The 15,681-nt window shown below is 43.0% G+C and overlaps 1 protein-coding gene across 3 annotated transcripts in view; it reads right to left on the bottom strand.

Annotated features, from left to right (window-relative positions):
- Positions 1 to 5,718: 5,718 nt before the first annotated feature.
- Positions 5,719 to 15,681, bottom strand: part of LOC117890253 (nephrin) — a 62,084-nt gene continuing 52,121 nt past the window's right edge. For all 3 annotated transcript variants that reach the window (XM_034795002.1, XM_034795000.1, XM_034795001.1), the window contains 2 exons: positions 7,804 to 10,480; positions 5,719 to 7,746 (listed from right to left, as the gene is read on the bottom strand). In XM_034795002.1, the coding sequence (XP_034650893.1) occupies positions 9,800 to 10,480 (681 nt within the window). In that variant the 3' untranslated portion in view covers positions 5,719 to 7,746; positions 7,804 to 9,799. The remainder of the gene's footprint in view (positions 7,747 to 7,803; positions 10,481 to 15,681) is intronic.

Below are 15,681 nucleotides of genomic sequence, written 5' to 3'. Positions count from 1 at the left end.
CATGATGCCAAAGAATTCGCTGTGTGGATTTTTGCATGGGATGTCAGAATTTGAGTGAAACGTGCGCGCACATTTTTCTGTTTTTTCATAGTTTGCGAATTTCTACCGCTTCGTTTTTGCACTCACACACACATATCACAAATATACATGGGTAAAGACAGAGAGCTCTCTCTTTCATTCCTTCTCACTTGCACACATAACAACTAGTCGGCTCTTCGACATTTTGTTTTGGTTTCGCTGTACGAACAGCTGTGTGTCCGCTCTGCTCTCTTTTGATTTTTTCGCCGCATTTTTTTCCTGTCTGTGTCGTGTCTCACTTTTACCGTTATGTGTGTGTCACGCCACTTGTGTGGGATTTTGCAAAGACAAATGCATGAACATATGTAAATATGTTTGAAATAAAATGTGGGTGCAGACATGCAAAGGCAGCACTTGACATAAATGATAGCTCTGCTGCTTCTTAACTTTGTAGCTAAATTCACTACATCTATTACACTTGCTGCTGATCTTTCGATTTCTTTCTTCGTTCTTCGACAGACCGATATTCTAGGCTCACTGTATCGATATAGGAATCGAATAAGAAATCGATAGGGATCGACTGGCTAAAATATTTGTTTTTAATAACAATGAGCTGATAAATATGTGCAATAAATCGAATTCTTGGATAAATAACTATTTACATTTTTTAAGCTATAAATACTACAATAGGCCTACAATAATCAGAAGTTACATTCTTATCGATAGCCAAAGTCGACACGATAGTGCCCTCACAAGCCGGTAGTGCGATCACTGGTTAAAAAGAAAAAAGAAGGAAGAAAAAAAGTGCGCGAAATTGCCAATAGTAAAGCAAAATGAACTGTTTGTCGGCTTTAAACATATAAAAGCGCGGTCGGAAAACAAGTGTAGTGTATATTATGAACAATTTGTCGGCTTTAAACCTTTAAAAGAGTGTTTGGAAAATAAGTGTAGTGTATATAATCTGATCACGGGTTAAAAAGAAAATAGAAGAAAGGCAAAAAGTGCGCGAAATTGCCAAAAGTAAAGCAAAATGAACAATTTGCCGGCTTTAAAAATATAAAAGAGTGTTCGGAAAATAAGTGTAGGGTAAATTATCTGCGGCTAGTCGAAATCTAGTGTTTTTTCTCTTTTGGGTAAGTGCCAAAGTTACTTTGGGGGAAAGGCGTGCTCGACATGGCTAATCTTTATATTTAGTATATGTATGTATGTGTGGTATTGTTCAGGTGCTTGTCGGGATGTGTGCCATGCAACAATTGCTGTTTGACAACCATCCACACATAGAATCACTTGACTGGCATGACGATAATGTTTGGGGTATTGAATTATCATAATTAATTGCTTTGCTGTGCGTGGGGTTCGCGTGATTCGCTTTTGTTGTATCCTTGAGCCAAGGACTTTCTTGTTTTACTGGCGGCATAATGTCTGCTAGACGGAACGCGACGATACGAGATACGCGACGGGACGCCCCCACTGCGTGGCCATTGGTAATAATCCAAGGGTCCGGATGACAACGCAGTGAACGCAGCGCCCGAAAACAGCTGCCGCCATTTTGCCAAACCAGTGGCTCCCACACCCACGTCTCAACCCGGCGCGGCACTTGGGTTTTCGTTTTAGTAGAGCGGGCGGTTTTTTTTTGATTTTTCAGAACAGATACTTTAGTTTTCTTGTAGAATTTGAGTTTTCCCAACAAATTGTTGGCGTTCAGCGGTGTCGTGTGTTTATTTTTGGTTTCACCGCCGCACGAACACCGCCCGAGCACCGCACGAAGGCGCACAGAGCCGACGAGGAGCGCACACATGTCCAAAAATATCACACGAAAAGGCCTGGGCAGCGCACAAAACTAGAACAATTTTCAGAATTTTTCTCAAATTTTCATATTTTTACTTATTTGATACGGCTCAATGATAATTGCACATCTTATGCAATTGGAATCAATCGAACAGCAGCACTGGAGCCCGGCTCTGGCATGAGGCAAACGGTTGCGCAGGGGGTCAGGCAAAAGAAAAGCATGGATTTTCCACGTTTTCCCCCAGTTTCACAGCACCACACAGAACGCACATATAGATTCTATACTCGATGCTGGGGGCCCAGTATGGGGACAGCAGAACCACGGCGAACTTACTTTTCGTGTCGATATTACTCTCTAGACTGACGACGAGCCCCAAACGACGGCGACTACGAGTGCAGAATGTTGAAGACGAACGAACGAGCGAGCGGCACGCAACACGCAGCAGCCTCCGCAGTCGGGAGGCAGAGCGAAACAGTGGGTCGAGTGGCACGTGAATTCACATTAATTATAAATAGGATGCAGGGGAAAATTTTATGCAAAAATACGGGAATGTATTTAGGAACTGTTCGCATCTAGGGGAGCATCTTGTTCAGGAATGAATTATATGATGTTTTCTTAGCTAAACAAGAGTTAGATTACTTAATGGAAAACAGAAACATACTGTTTTGTACTAGGTCATTTCATGTTTTGCCCCACTGTGCGGCGATATATACCCCGAAGCAATTTCTCGCCGGCTTTGCCGTTTTGGCCGTGATTTTTGTTCGCCTCATCGCTTGTTGCTTGTTTGCTGCACACACACACATACAGACACTCGCACGAACACTCTTTATTTCGCTCCAATTGCTCCCCGGTCTTTTTGGTGCTTTGGGGCCAGGAATCAGCTGTTGGCGGTTCGAGGAAATACCAAAGACGAGTCACCTCCCGCCGTGCACCAAGAAAACAAAATAAAAACAAATTTTTAAAAGGTTTCTCAGTTTTTTCTTGTTTCTTGTGTGTATAATTGTCAGCGCGCATCGTTGTCTTTTTCGTCTCCTCTGTCTCGGACCCCCTACCCGGCTGTTTCGCTGAAAGCCTGCCAAGACCGGTCGCGTCTCTGAAGATGATGCTGTAATAGACGTGTTAAAAATAAATCATATGTGGACTATGTATATCCCGTGCATTTTCATTCAACTTGAACTTGTCAGCTTTTAATGAATGAAATCATATTTTTGTGGCCAAATTCATTCGTTTTTCGTACGCTTTTCATGACAGCGGCGCGATCCGACGGAATAACTTGGGATGCGATTCATACAAAGGGGCACTGCTAGTCGTAGTTTATTCGTAGTTTAGGCAGACAGAACCCCAATTTATAAACTACCGACTATAAACTTGCCAACATTCTTGCTTCTTTCTATTTAGTTGGGGTCTGAAACTGGGCTTGGGATTAGGGCCCATGCTATCCGTACCATGTGGCGGATGCATAATTTGAATTATTGCCCATTTCATTACAATTTCTTCCAGGGCATGCACTTGAGCCACTGGCGGACGTGGATGGTGTAGAGGCTAGGCCTCAAATTAGCCAAGTTTGAGGCTGCTTCCTGGTGCCGCTGCTGCTGCTGTTGCTGCTTCTGCAGTTCAGTGATAAGCTTGCACCGCCCCGAAATGGGTTTTATGAAAAACAATACGGATGAGCAGAAATCTGAGCTTTCTGGTGCATTGAAGTCGTAACAAAAAGGATGTAGATGCAGCAGTGTGCGTGATCCTTGGATGGGAAGATCCAAAGAATTGTGCAGGCAACCGGAACAGGGAAGATACACTCGGTCTCGTATGCAAACTGCCTTCCATCATTCCCTTCTCTGTATCTCTGTATCGCTGTGTAACCCTCGAAGTGTGTTTTGGCATTTTGGGTTTTGGGTTCGCCACAATTCATTACGATGGGGCACTGGCACTCCCCCAGCTGCCATTTGCGGTTCCTATGGAGCGATAGCCGTAATGGCTGCGGCTTCGACCTCAGCTCTCTGGCTTGTTTATGGATGCGGCTTCTTTGATTGTCAGCTGGCTATTTCCCCAAAGGCATAATTGCTGTCTACGTCAGCCTCTGGGCCGAAGGCCCGCTGCTGCGGTTCAGACACAGGAGCTTGGTGACCGTCTCTCCGGTTTCCCTGCCCTCCCGACCCAGCGGAATATTAAATTTAATGATGGAATTTTACAGTGGTTTTTCGCGCTGCTGCCCCACATGGTTGCCATGTCGTCGCACATGGGTCCAACCGGGTCCAAGTTGTTTCCCCGATAATTTGCAAATCCCTGCGTCAATGACCATGACAATGATTATGCCACCGACAAAAAAACTTTTCGGTCGTCATTGTTTCCTTAGTGACTCTGCGGACTAACCTTCCAGACTTGCACCTTCCTCGCACACTCTCACTCTTGCTCTGACGCTCTCTCTTTTTCTGCTGCCCAAAAGTTTAGCAAACAAAACTTTTCCATTTACTCGGCCAGATGAACTGTTCGAGTACTTGTGACGTGCATTTCCACGCTGTCGCCATTGAGGTTTGTTCCTTTTGACGGCCATCGCTGCCATCTGGAAAGAACAGTCAGGAAGGTAAAAAAAAGAGAGGAGGGAACTTTTGTCACCTGCACTTGCAAGAGAAAACTAAAAGAAAACAGAACAAATTGAATGATAGTTGCATTTGTAGAAGCTTGGATACCCTTCAAATGGGTATGTCCAATAGATTGACATTTTATATTAACTATTTTATTGTATAAGGTTATAAATAGATTCATATTTACATATGTATGTAGACAAATTTACGAGTTGCACAGCAGAGAGCTTTCGTAGTAGCAGACACCTTAAGGAATTGTAAGGAAGATTGCTTTAGGGTTTTCATAGCAAGCAGCTTTCAAAGTGTCATAGCAGGCGGTCTTAATAGTTTATCAGCGCCATGCTTTAGGAATTTCATATCAATATTGTTTAATTTTTTAATAATTCTTCTAGCTTATTGGAAGAGTATCTGTGCATGCGGCACGGAAATCGATCTTACGAGCTGCCAGAAACTTTCGTGTCCTGCAGGTTCTATGCGTATACTTACTTGCCCGGTCCGCCGAGCAACCCATATATTAATTGAAGGCCCATCACAGCCAGGCTTCCCTTGTTTGCCCGTTTGTTGAATCAATTTGAGGCAACAACTGATGAAGCGGCAGCAGTGGAAGTGCCACAAGTGAAGTGGAGGTGGCAATTCAAGCCAAAAGTTTGCCTGAAAGTCGCAGCCAGAGCAGGAAGGAAGCCTGGCAAGTGGATGTCGAAAGGGAATAAATCAATCAATTGCAGCCAAAGAATACTTTTGGCCACGCCCTGTTTTACGGGTGTTCATTTTGTTCTTCCCTTTATTCGGGCTGGGCTTCATTCTATTGTTTTTGCTGTTTTTTTTATACATTTTCCCTTTGTTTGGCGGAACTAATTAACTTCCATTTAAATGAAAAACGAGCTGCTATTTGTGCAGCCCATCGAATGAGCATCATAAAGTCAGTCAGGAGAGAATAATGGCCGACGGTTGGGGGCGACTCTTCACGCTTCACGCACCCACATGTCCGCTCAATGGGGCGTATACGTAATTTGAAGGAGGCAGAAGTCGTCCTGCCGCCGTCCTGAGATGCTGTTAAAATTAATGCCAGCTCGTAAGTTTTACAAGGAATTCAATTTTTTGTTTTTTCTCCTTGCTATTTCTACCACACCGGATAGCAAGACGATTGAATAGTGGTGGGGTCTTCCTTTATTGGAGTCCTGCCTGTCAATGGAAAGTTTTGCCATTAAATTGCCCTTTGTCGCCACGTAATCGGTTCTGCTTTCTGTCCCACCCAGACTCAGGAGTAGGAACCGCCGTCTAGAGGCTGAAAAGAAAATGCATTCCAAAGGTTTTGGTATTCATTGTTCGATTTTATATTATTCATTTATTAACAGATCTCGTTTTAAAAATGCAATAGGTTTCATATGCATTACATTCCACATTTTTCGGTACATTCTCTCACGAGAGTTTTTCTTTCGGTTTTCCGTTTTTTATACAATTTATCAGAGATGGCGATTGCGTCTATAAACTATGCATTCTTGTTTGTGTGTTTGTGTTTATTTATCCTTATAGATCTTATGCTTTATTTAATTATTGTTTTCCCTTGTTGGCTACTGTACAATGCTTTAGCCTTTCTCTATATTTAATCTCAGAAATAAGATACACATACATACAGACTAAGTAAAATTCAATAAACATTCACATTCCATTCCCCTGTTACGCTCATACTCACGTTTACTTTAAGTTCAAGTTTCAATTAACATTAACATCAACATTAATGTGTCATCTCTCTCACGTTTTATCTAGTTTCTGGTAAGCATTCAAGTCTTGTGTGTCTTCTGTTCGAATTTTACTCTCAAATGATACATAGTTGGGTGTTATCTTAGGTGTAATCATAGTCGTACATCAATTGAACATTTATCTATTTAAATACAGATAGAAAGAGAGAAGCAGCACAATGTTTTTTTATATTTTTTTATTTTTCTTTGTTTAACAAATATATCTCTTTGGCAAAAACGTACACATCGAACCACTTGTGATTTTCGTTAATTGTTTTCAACAAAATAATTATCTACAATAAGTCTTATTTCGTTAAATGTAAAGTCCTAAACTAAATGTACCATAAACCTAAATCAATGACAAAAACGCAAAACACAAACGTCAGAGTCACTCTCCTTCAGAAGCATGTGCGGGGAAGACATACAAGATTCGGGGCTCACCGGGATTAACGGGGGGCGTTAAGAATTCTAAGAGATAAGGATAAGTTTACAAGATACTCGTATTATCCATTTCATAATTGAGTATTGAGTGCAAGCGCATTATTCAATCACTTCCACCAGACCTCGGACACAAATTCGCTGTGCAAATTTCGCATAAGAGAACGTACATCAGACGAACATTTAGGATACTTTTAAGGGGAAAACGAGAATGTGTGTATGTGCTGCCAAATGGAACAGTGGTTGGTATTAGTTATAGCTACATACATATATATAGCACTGTATGCTCTGTCGGGGTTCTAAGAGAAAGAGTTGTGAGTCGAGATTCTATGCTACGTTTTACATTTATGAAATCTGTAGCATTTTGTGTTTCTGTTTTGTATGTGTGTGTGTGTGTATCGATATACCTGCATTTATCCTTTATTTATCGTTAATCGTCTATAGTTAATTGTCGTATATAGTTAATCGTTCATCGCTTGTTATCGCTAATAGTATGATACAATTGGAAAAGTGTTTTTTTAGCTTTGTTTTTGTTTGGTATTGCTTGCTGATTGGATGAGTAGTTCTGACATTGAATTCGGTTTGACTGCGGTCCTTAGCTACTTACAAATATTTATCTATATCCTAAACATTTCAAACACGGGTAAATGCTAATTGTTAATGCAATTTTGGCCGCACTAAGAGATGGGTAATAAGCTATACAATACACGTATCTATAAGTTATAGAGAGCGGGGTTACATGTATCCCATGTGCCATCAGGGTCTCTGGGTTTGTCTGTGGCTGCCGGCAGATTCCATTCCCACAACTACACTTTTTTCTTATTCTCAAAACTCAAAATGAATTCATATGTTTGGGGGCCCACAGAAATGCCTTGAACAACAGGTTATGACCTACCCTCCCTCCTCTCCATCCCTACACGCAGACACGCAGGATTATAATGCGCGCAATTTTCCTGCTCATTTAACATTTATCTGTGGCAAGTACAATCACAATTATTCAATAGCGGAAATCCTCTCCAGCAAAACGAAGAGATACGTAAGTACGTACAATGCGTGGGCGTGGTTGGGCATACACAGATTCACACAGCCACTCGCATACAATAGTGGCTTCATCTTCATTTTCATTTTCATTTTAATTCTTAATTCCATTTTCTGCATTTCGCGCATTTTTCTTCGCTTCCTTCTCTGGCTGGTGCTGGTGCTGGTTCTGGTTTTCTTTTTTTTGTTCTCCAGCAACTTTGGAGGATTCCTCCTTTGTCGTTGTCTTTGTCTTTTGCGGGTGGTTTTCTTTTTGCCTTTGTCTATGCGTTAATTTCAAAGATAATTTCACTTTTAATTACACAGTCAAGCGAGTTTTCCTTGGGTTTTCTTTTCCATTTCTTGCCACCATCATCTTGAAATTCCCAAAAAATCAAAGCAGAGCAGAGCAGTTATTCATTTGTGATAATCCACAGCAGACAGACGTAGCTGCTGCTCCCTCTGTGCGAGTATATCCAGCAATTACAACTAAATGAATATTAAAATCCACACACACACACACACACTCCCTATCTGTTTCAAGGAGTTGGAACTGGAGCTGCAGCTGAAGCTGGAGCAATTATACCCGATGCTTGAAGATCTCGAGAGCTAGAAAGTCAAAGCCAAAGCCACTGGCATTCAAGAAGTGAACAGAGCCGAGCGCCTGTGTTTTATGCTTTTCGCCTCAACAAGGCTTCAACAAGGGTTCTAGAAGTTCTCAGATTGTCTTCAATGCCACAGCTAATGGGCGCCTCCCATTCCCATACCGATTCTCTGTTCTAATTCTAGTTTCCCTCCCCCCCTACCAATCCCATTTCCACATCCAAAGATTTTCCCCATGTCACGCTCGCTGAACTGCGTCGAGTGGCAAATGAAAACTGTTTATGTGCGGCAAAAGCTCCCCTCCACTCCACTCCACTCCACTCCGACTAGTACTCGATGAATGCCTTCTGAAGGATATACTGCTGTGTGACTGTGGGGCGTGGCAGGGCCTGTCATTCCGTCCATGGGGGGATCTGGTATATAAGTATCGTTTGCCATGAATGTGTTTACAGAAGAGTCTGAATAATGAATTTCAAGGCTCCCCCAGCGCTCCTACAATTTTTGCAATTATATAGAAACGGGAATATTGGTTTTCAACAATCAAATGGGAATACAGAAATATCAAAATTTAGAAATATAAGTTGAAAATATGTCAACAAGAATTATCAATTGGTTTCTTCCTGGCATTCTGATGTACAATTAATTCCTCTGCCTGTTTTGTAAGTCTTTGAATCCTATTTGTAGGGTGTCCTTGTAGTCAAGAGTCCTGCTTTTTCAGCGCTACAATGAGTGGGGGGCCTGTCAATATTTTCTAGAAGCTGGGGAGCAGCTTCCAGCGGCTGTCAACCTTCAACTTTTGGCGACCATGGCCACGACCGGTGCTGGTGCCGGTGCCGGTGCCAATGCCGATGCTGCTGCTGCTGCTGGTTGCCGTCCAGGGCAATCACGTGCCCAGTCGACTTGAGCCCCTAGCACGCCCCAGGGAGCTGTCAAACGGCTTTGGACCGTTTCGCGTTCCACTAAAGAAAATTTCAAATTATTTTCACTTGCCTCCTCCAGAAACTTACTGGTGGTGCCACTGCCACTGCCATTGCGCTTCTGTTGAACGTTTTTGTTATTCCTGCTGCCGGCTAATTAGTAAAACTCTCTGCGAAATTATGCTCACTCCCCCAACGCCCACCACTCTGCCTGCTGCCGCTTTTCTTATCTAAATAAACACCCAACCATTGTGGCGGAGGGGGCCCTGTTGGGGCATTAACGAAAAAAGACAGACAGATCCAACAAAAATGCTTGATAAAATTTGCATAAACTAATTCGTTGGCTGATTTGAATAAGGTAATGGGAGGAACGTTAGTGCCTGTCCGCTGGACAACCGCTTCCGCCGGCAACCTGGGAGCCCCGTAGCCGTAGAAACGGAGATGGATGGGATATTGGATACTGCAACCCACAGAAGAGAAAGCTCCTAGACTACATAGCTTAGATATATATGTATATATGTTTTTGTTATGTATATGTTAGGTAGGTTGACGATAGGTTAACTTCATAGCTGCCTGCTGCACCCCGCGCCCCTCCAATCCGGGGCACTAGTATCGGGATTCAGTGTTGTTGTTGCTGTGGCTGCTGCTGCTGCCGCCGCCGCTGGTGGCAATTGGGACACCAGCCTCAGCCTACAGCTATACGAGATGCCCGTCCGCATCTGTGTAGGCCACCGGGATGCCACCGGCGGAGGCAGCGGAGACTGCGGCGCCCCCATTGAAACTGCTCATGGCCGCTCCCGTGGGGTCGTAGGTGGCGCTGGTGGTCATCAGTAGGTTGCTGCCCATGCCGCCGCCCTGTGCTGGCAGATTGAGTATCTGCAGGCTGCCCATGGGCGCGGAAACAGGCACACCCACACCCACTAGGCTGGCATTCAGAAGCTGCTGATGCTGGTGCTGCAGTTGGTGTTGCTGTTGGAGCTGCTGCTGCTGCTGCTGCTTGCTACGGTTGGGATCCTTAAGGATACCGTGGGGCTGGCGGGGCAGCGTGCTCGTGGTCGCAGCCGTCGTCATGCTGCCATTGAGCATGGTGCTCGTGGTGAGCGTGGTGGCGCTCAGATTGACGGGATGCAGGTCGTGCAGCATCTGCATGGGACTGCCGCTGACCGCTGTCGTGTGGTGGGTGACATCCGGCTGTGGTATTCCGCGCAATATGCCGCGTCTCAGTGTGCCCGATCCTCCTGCCGTTCCGTTGCCCATGAGCGTCGCTCCGCCATTGCTGGCCAGCAGCGCCGCCGCCTGTGACGTCACTGTAATGGGCTGCAGATGCGCCATGGACATGGGTGGGGCGGCGCTGAAGTCCAGGGCGGCTGGGTATTCCTAAAAAGAAACAAAACAGAGCAGAGCATTAGCTGGGGAGCATTAGGCAAGGGCTGTGGATGCCCTTAGGCTTATAACGCATCCAAAAGCTCTTGCAATCCCTTTTTTTTGTTGGCTCTCGGAAAGAGTAGAGAGGGATAGAAAGAGGGAGAGGTCAAAAGTTTTCCCATTTAACTGTCGCCCGAGATATGAAGGAATGAAGCGATCCAACAAGCGGAGTTTTTCGTCTAAATAGAATCTCAAATACATTGTTCCATTCCGGGGCGGATGGGTTGCCATGAACAAAAAACCAACAAAACGAAACATATTTCCTAAAGCGGTAAACATGTTGAAAGTTGCAGCGTACATAAAAACATACAAACATATTTACATATATATAAATATTGTGCTAATGCTGTCATTAATTAATCAATTCAAATCGATTATATCGGACATTTCCAAGTAATTATTATTATAATTATATTCCATGAATGAAGGTTGTTGTGGGATGCTGTCAGTTTTTACACTCAGTGAATCAAATATTGAAATAAACAAACCAAGCAGCTGTTTACTCGTTGAATCAAACGAATGTAGAACATAGAAAATAGAGACAATCCAGGATTATTTGATGTTTTTTCACTATGATACCTCTTCATTATTATTTATTAAATATTCAATATATTTGTGTATATTTATTGAATTTCTATTCAGACTGAGACAAGAAAACTGTTGAAAATCCCTATATCTAATCTCTATTGTTAGAGGCTGGATAGTTGACTAGTTTCTGCTGCTACTTGTTTTTTGTTTCGCTTTTGTTTGATTCAAAAGTCAGTGGATTCAGGCAAAGATTGACTCTAACGATGCCATAATTATGACAGCTGTTCAGCCCAACACAAAAATGTGAAAAACATAACTTCCTGGCCAACTTTTTCAAGAAAAACTACGACTACAGGAGAGTATTTCGTTACTGTTGCTTGTTTTTTTGTTGCTTTTTTGCTTTACTTGTTCCAAGGAGGAACAGCACCATGAAGCAGAAGAAACGAACTGTCTACAAGTGGATTTCTAGTTCAATTGACATGACACTTTGTCATGTTGGCAGTCACCTTCTAGCCAGCCTCGGACCCTGACCGAATAGCAGCCGAGGGCACAGAAGTTTTCCACCACGTAGCAACTTTCGAGTTTCCAGTTGCAAAACTCTCAACTTGTGCACCTAATTGGAATATTAAGAAGACCAAAGTGAATTGAACATAGTGCGGCACCTACAATTGGCAAAAGGAACCCTTGCCTGCAGCCTCCCCCAGCCTTATCCTGGGGGAAGGAGCAGCGGTGGTGCTGAACAACACATTAGAGCCGCCACACTCAGCACTGATTAACATGGCCAGGGACAGGGACAGGGACAGAGGGACCTACAGCGGACATTTTGTATCAGTTTACAAAGTTAAATTGTCTTTAACGAAAACTTTGAGCCGTTGCTAAACTTGAAGATGGGTTTTCTTGTCCTGTGGGTAGTTTGGTGATAGGATAGGGACAGGCCAACTAACTGTAAAGGGGTTCCCCCATCCCCCTACCCCCACCAAAAACTTTTTGGCCACTTAAAGGCTTTTGTATGCCGCGTTTGCTAATTCTCCATGTTTTTTTTTGCGGAGTAACTTCCCGGCTTTGGGGCTCTGGGGTCCGTGTCCGTGCCTCATTATTTGCTGTTGCTATTGTTGGGTGCGCGCGTATTGTGTATTGCGGCTCTGGCGAGAAGTTCATTTTGTGTAAATAGAATAACCAATTGGCATTGGGGGGGCACTCGACACGACACACTCGAGCACAAGCGCCCTTCCTCTCCCACAAAACTTTCCGCATTAAGCCACTAAACTCGAGCGGCGCCAAAGTCTATGAAGAATATTCACAGCTCCAGCTCCAGCTCCAGCTACAGCTGCAGATACAGCTTCAGCTTCAGCTTTGTATGAAATTAAATTATGGCAGAGACGCTCTGGAATGGGTGTAGATGTGGTATCCCCTTATTTATTTAATCGTCGCATCAGCTGTGCCACTCATTCGTTCTTCCATGAATTTTAAAACAGACACACAAAGTAAAGAGGAAAACCAAAACACTTTTGTATCTCGAATGCGTAAAGTATCTGACGAATGTCGGACGGTTCGTTGGAACTGCTTCTGCTGCTGCTGTAGCTGACATTCCCCAGATTCCGTATCCTTTGTCCACAGCATGCCTGACAATGGGTGGCGTCTGGTGCTGCTGCTGCTGCTGGTGCTGGGGGCAGGGGCACGCAAAAACTAATTGAATTTAAAACTGTGCAAAACTCAACTTAACAAAGTGAACCGTAGTTAAGTTGTCCAGTGAAAGTCAGGGACTTGGGCCCGGGCCCCTATCCCTGCAGGGATCCGCCTTCTGCTCATGCAAACTCCAGCCTCTCGCCCAGCATTATCCTGGCTGCTGCTGCTGGTCCTTCAGCTGCTACACATGTGAGTGCACGTCCACATTGGGACTCTTCTTGCGTACGTCTGGTGGCAGCATTTAACTTATCAACGATGAAACCAGCCAAATGAAAGCCGAGAATTTTCGGAATGATGTGGGAGTGAAGAGCGGCAAGGAGGAGCAGAGTGGCAGTCGTAGTTGGAGAGTCAAAAGTTGGCAATAAAATACAAATTGCCGCTTAAATAGTTACAATATGGTTTCTGGACACACAATACTCCTCCCACCCACACAAGCGGATGGATGGATGCCCTGAGAGGCGCTGGGGAGAGCGGGCGTCTGCCCTCAACTTGTTTTAAATTTAAGTTTAGTGTTTTTGGGTGGGCCACTCTGCGTGACCTCTGACACCCAGTTGCTGTCTGAATGGTGCCGCTCAAATGGACCCAAAGCCAAATGGGTGGACCATTTTACTCGTACGAGATTTAATCGTAGATGGTTTAGTGCAGAATTGCCCATCGATTGTTGGTCAGAGTATTGTCACAACCTTGGCCATTTGATTTCCATTGATTTCTGAATATACGGATTAAATGGTAATGCAATCTCTGTCAGAGGCATCCTTCGACAGTTAATTAAGGACTCACTTCGTTTAGAATTCATCCGTTTATCATCCATTCATTCATTGGGCCGTCATAAATGGAAAATTCACTCGGACGGAGGCTCTCAATCAATTGATGGCTATTGATACGATTGATGCGAATAATTCGATTGCGGGCATCCCAATGAATAGGCCCCAGCTGCCCACTTCCCCTCCTTCCCCTAGCAAACGATTTCCAAACTTTGTTGGATTGCCATTTGGGGGCGGTTTTTTGTTGTTCTTTTGTTTTTTCCCCGCTCTGTGCGTGTCTGCTTTGTCAAGTTTTTCAATTGAAATTTAATTTGATTTACTGTTATAAATTGTCTTTATTCATTTACTGCCCATACGCCAGGGATATGTACTACATGCAGTCGGAGATATCCGGAGAAAATCGAAGGGAACCAAACCGAGAGACAGCTGCTCTTCGAAAAGTAATTTAGTTCTTGGCCAAATGTTTTTGGCCAGCCACTGGAGCCCTAGCCCCCACCGCCCCATCGCTCCACACTCTCTTGTGTATATTTTGTAATTTTTCTAATGATGTTTATCAAATAATTCAATTTGGCTGCCCATACAAAGCATTTCTTATGTGGCCCACACACACACACACACAAAGCGGAAGGACCTTCCAGCGCACTATGGGGCATTTGACCACTTTTCCTGGCCGAAACTCATTTGTCAAAAGTAAAAAAAGTAATATTTTTTAACGGATATTCATAGGGATAACATCAGTCCGTAATGTTACATACCCAGAAAATTAACATTGCGCACCACTGTTAAGATAACAGCTGTTAAAGTCAGCTGTTTGCTACGAACAATATAAAGTTATCGGAAAACTGATTTTTTTTATGAAGTTTAAAGTGCAAAAATTGCTAAATTTACCAATTTAAGTAAATTTTTTACAACATTCTTGATTCAGACAGGTATTAAAAAGTTGTTTGTGAGTTTGAAATTAAAAAATTAACCTCATAATATGTTTAATGGCTAGTTTTTTAACAAGTCCATATTTATGACGAAAATTTGTCTTTGAATAGACTTACAAAGTGTTCGGTTCCCGCCGGAAGCAATAAACTGCATAGATATTGTAGAGTTTTCAATTCTTAATCCAATTTATGTTACTTTTTCTTGCGCTTTTCTGCGTCTTCGGAGATATTTAAGTTTTCGTTACATAACCTAAAGTTTGGAAATTCGGAGTTGTTTGCAATGTTAAACTCAGTGAAGAAGAAAGTTGTGGAAGAAGATGTCGATTTGCATTGCATTTAAGTGGTAATACCTGTCACTAGCTTTGAGACCGATAAGGGATATTTGTAGACCCTTTGAAGAACTTTTTTTTCACGGTTTGTCGATTAAATTGAACAATTCCACGGAAAAATTGAAACAAATCGTAAAAAACTGTGCAGATTGGATCAATTCGTGCTCAATCGTGCAATTATAATAACGTTGAGACATTTCCAGTATATCTGCACTGACGTGCAGTGCTATTGTGTCCAACATTCAACAAATTAAAGAAAAGAAGCTGCTTGCCGTATACAAGGAAGTCAATGTAAAAATCAGATTATCTTCTACTTTAAAATTTTTAATAATCCGGGCACAACTTTTTTAGTTTAATATGGCATTGCTTTACATATTCCCATCATTATTTGTTTAATTCAATTTAAAAATAAAATAAAAATTCGATTTTACCCTGAAGAAAAGGCGGTGCCACGCCCATTTTTTCAACATACCTTCCTTTCACTATTATAAACTCATATCAAAAAACTAAATCAAAAAATAATGTTTCGTTTGGAAGTTATTAATTAATGCCACAAAAAGTGGTCAAATGCCCCATAGTGCAGCGTTGTAAAGTGGCCCACACAGATAAATGTATATATGTATATATGTATATATCAGTTATACATATGTATATAGTGGAGTGTCATTGTTGAGCAAACCAAACTGAAATTGAATTTTTCTCCCTCGTTGACTAAAAACCGCAAACAAAAGGTTTAGAGCTCCCATGTCCGTTGGTGGTCCCTCGGCCAAAAGGGCAGGACCACTGGACACTTTTGGCCACATCATCTAACAGTGCAGGATCTGTGCAGGATGGAGGGCGGAGAATCCTTCCATGGGGAATGGGAATTGAAACTGAAACTGGGCCACAATTGAATAACCAAACAAATCGTACGAGTA

This window comes from Drosophila subobscura, chromosome E, assembly GCF_008121235.1.
Source record: "Drosophila subobscura isolate 14011-0131.10 chromosome E, UCBerk_Dsub_1.0, whole genome shotgun sequence".
In the NCBI taxonomy this organism is placed as follows: Eukaryota; Metazoa; Arthropoda; class Insecta; order Diptera; family Drosophilidae; genus Drosophila; species Drosophila subobscura.
Note: the sequence above shows the minus strand (reverse complement) of the source record. Positions and strands in the feature narration are given on the sequence as shown.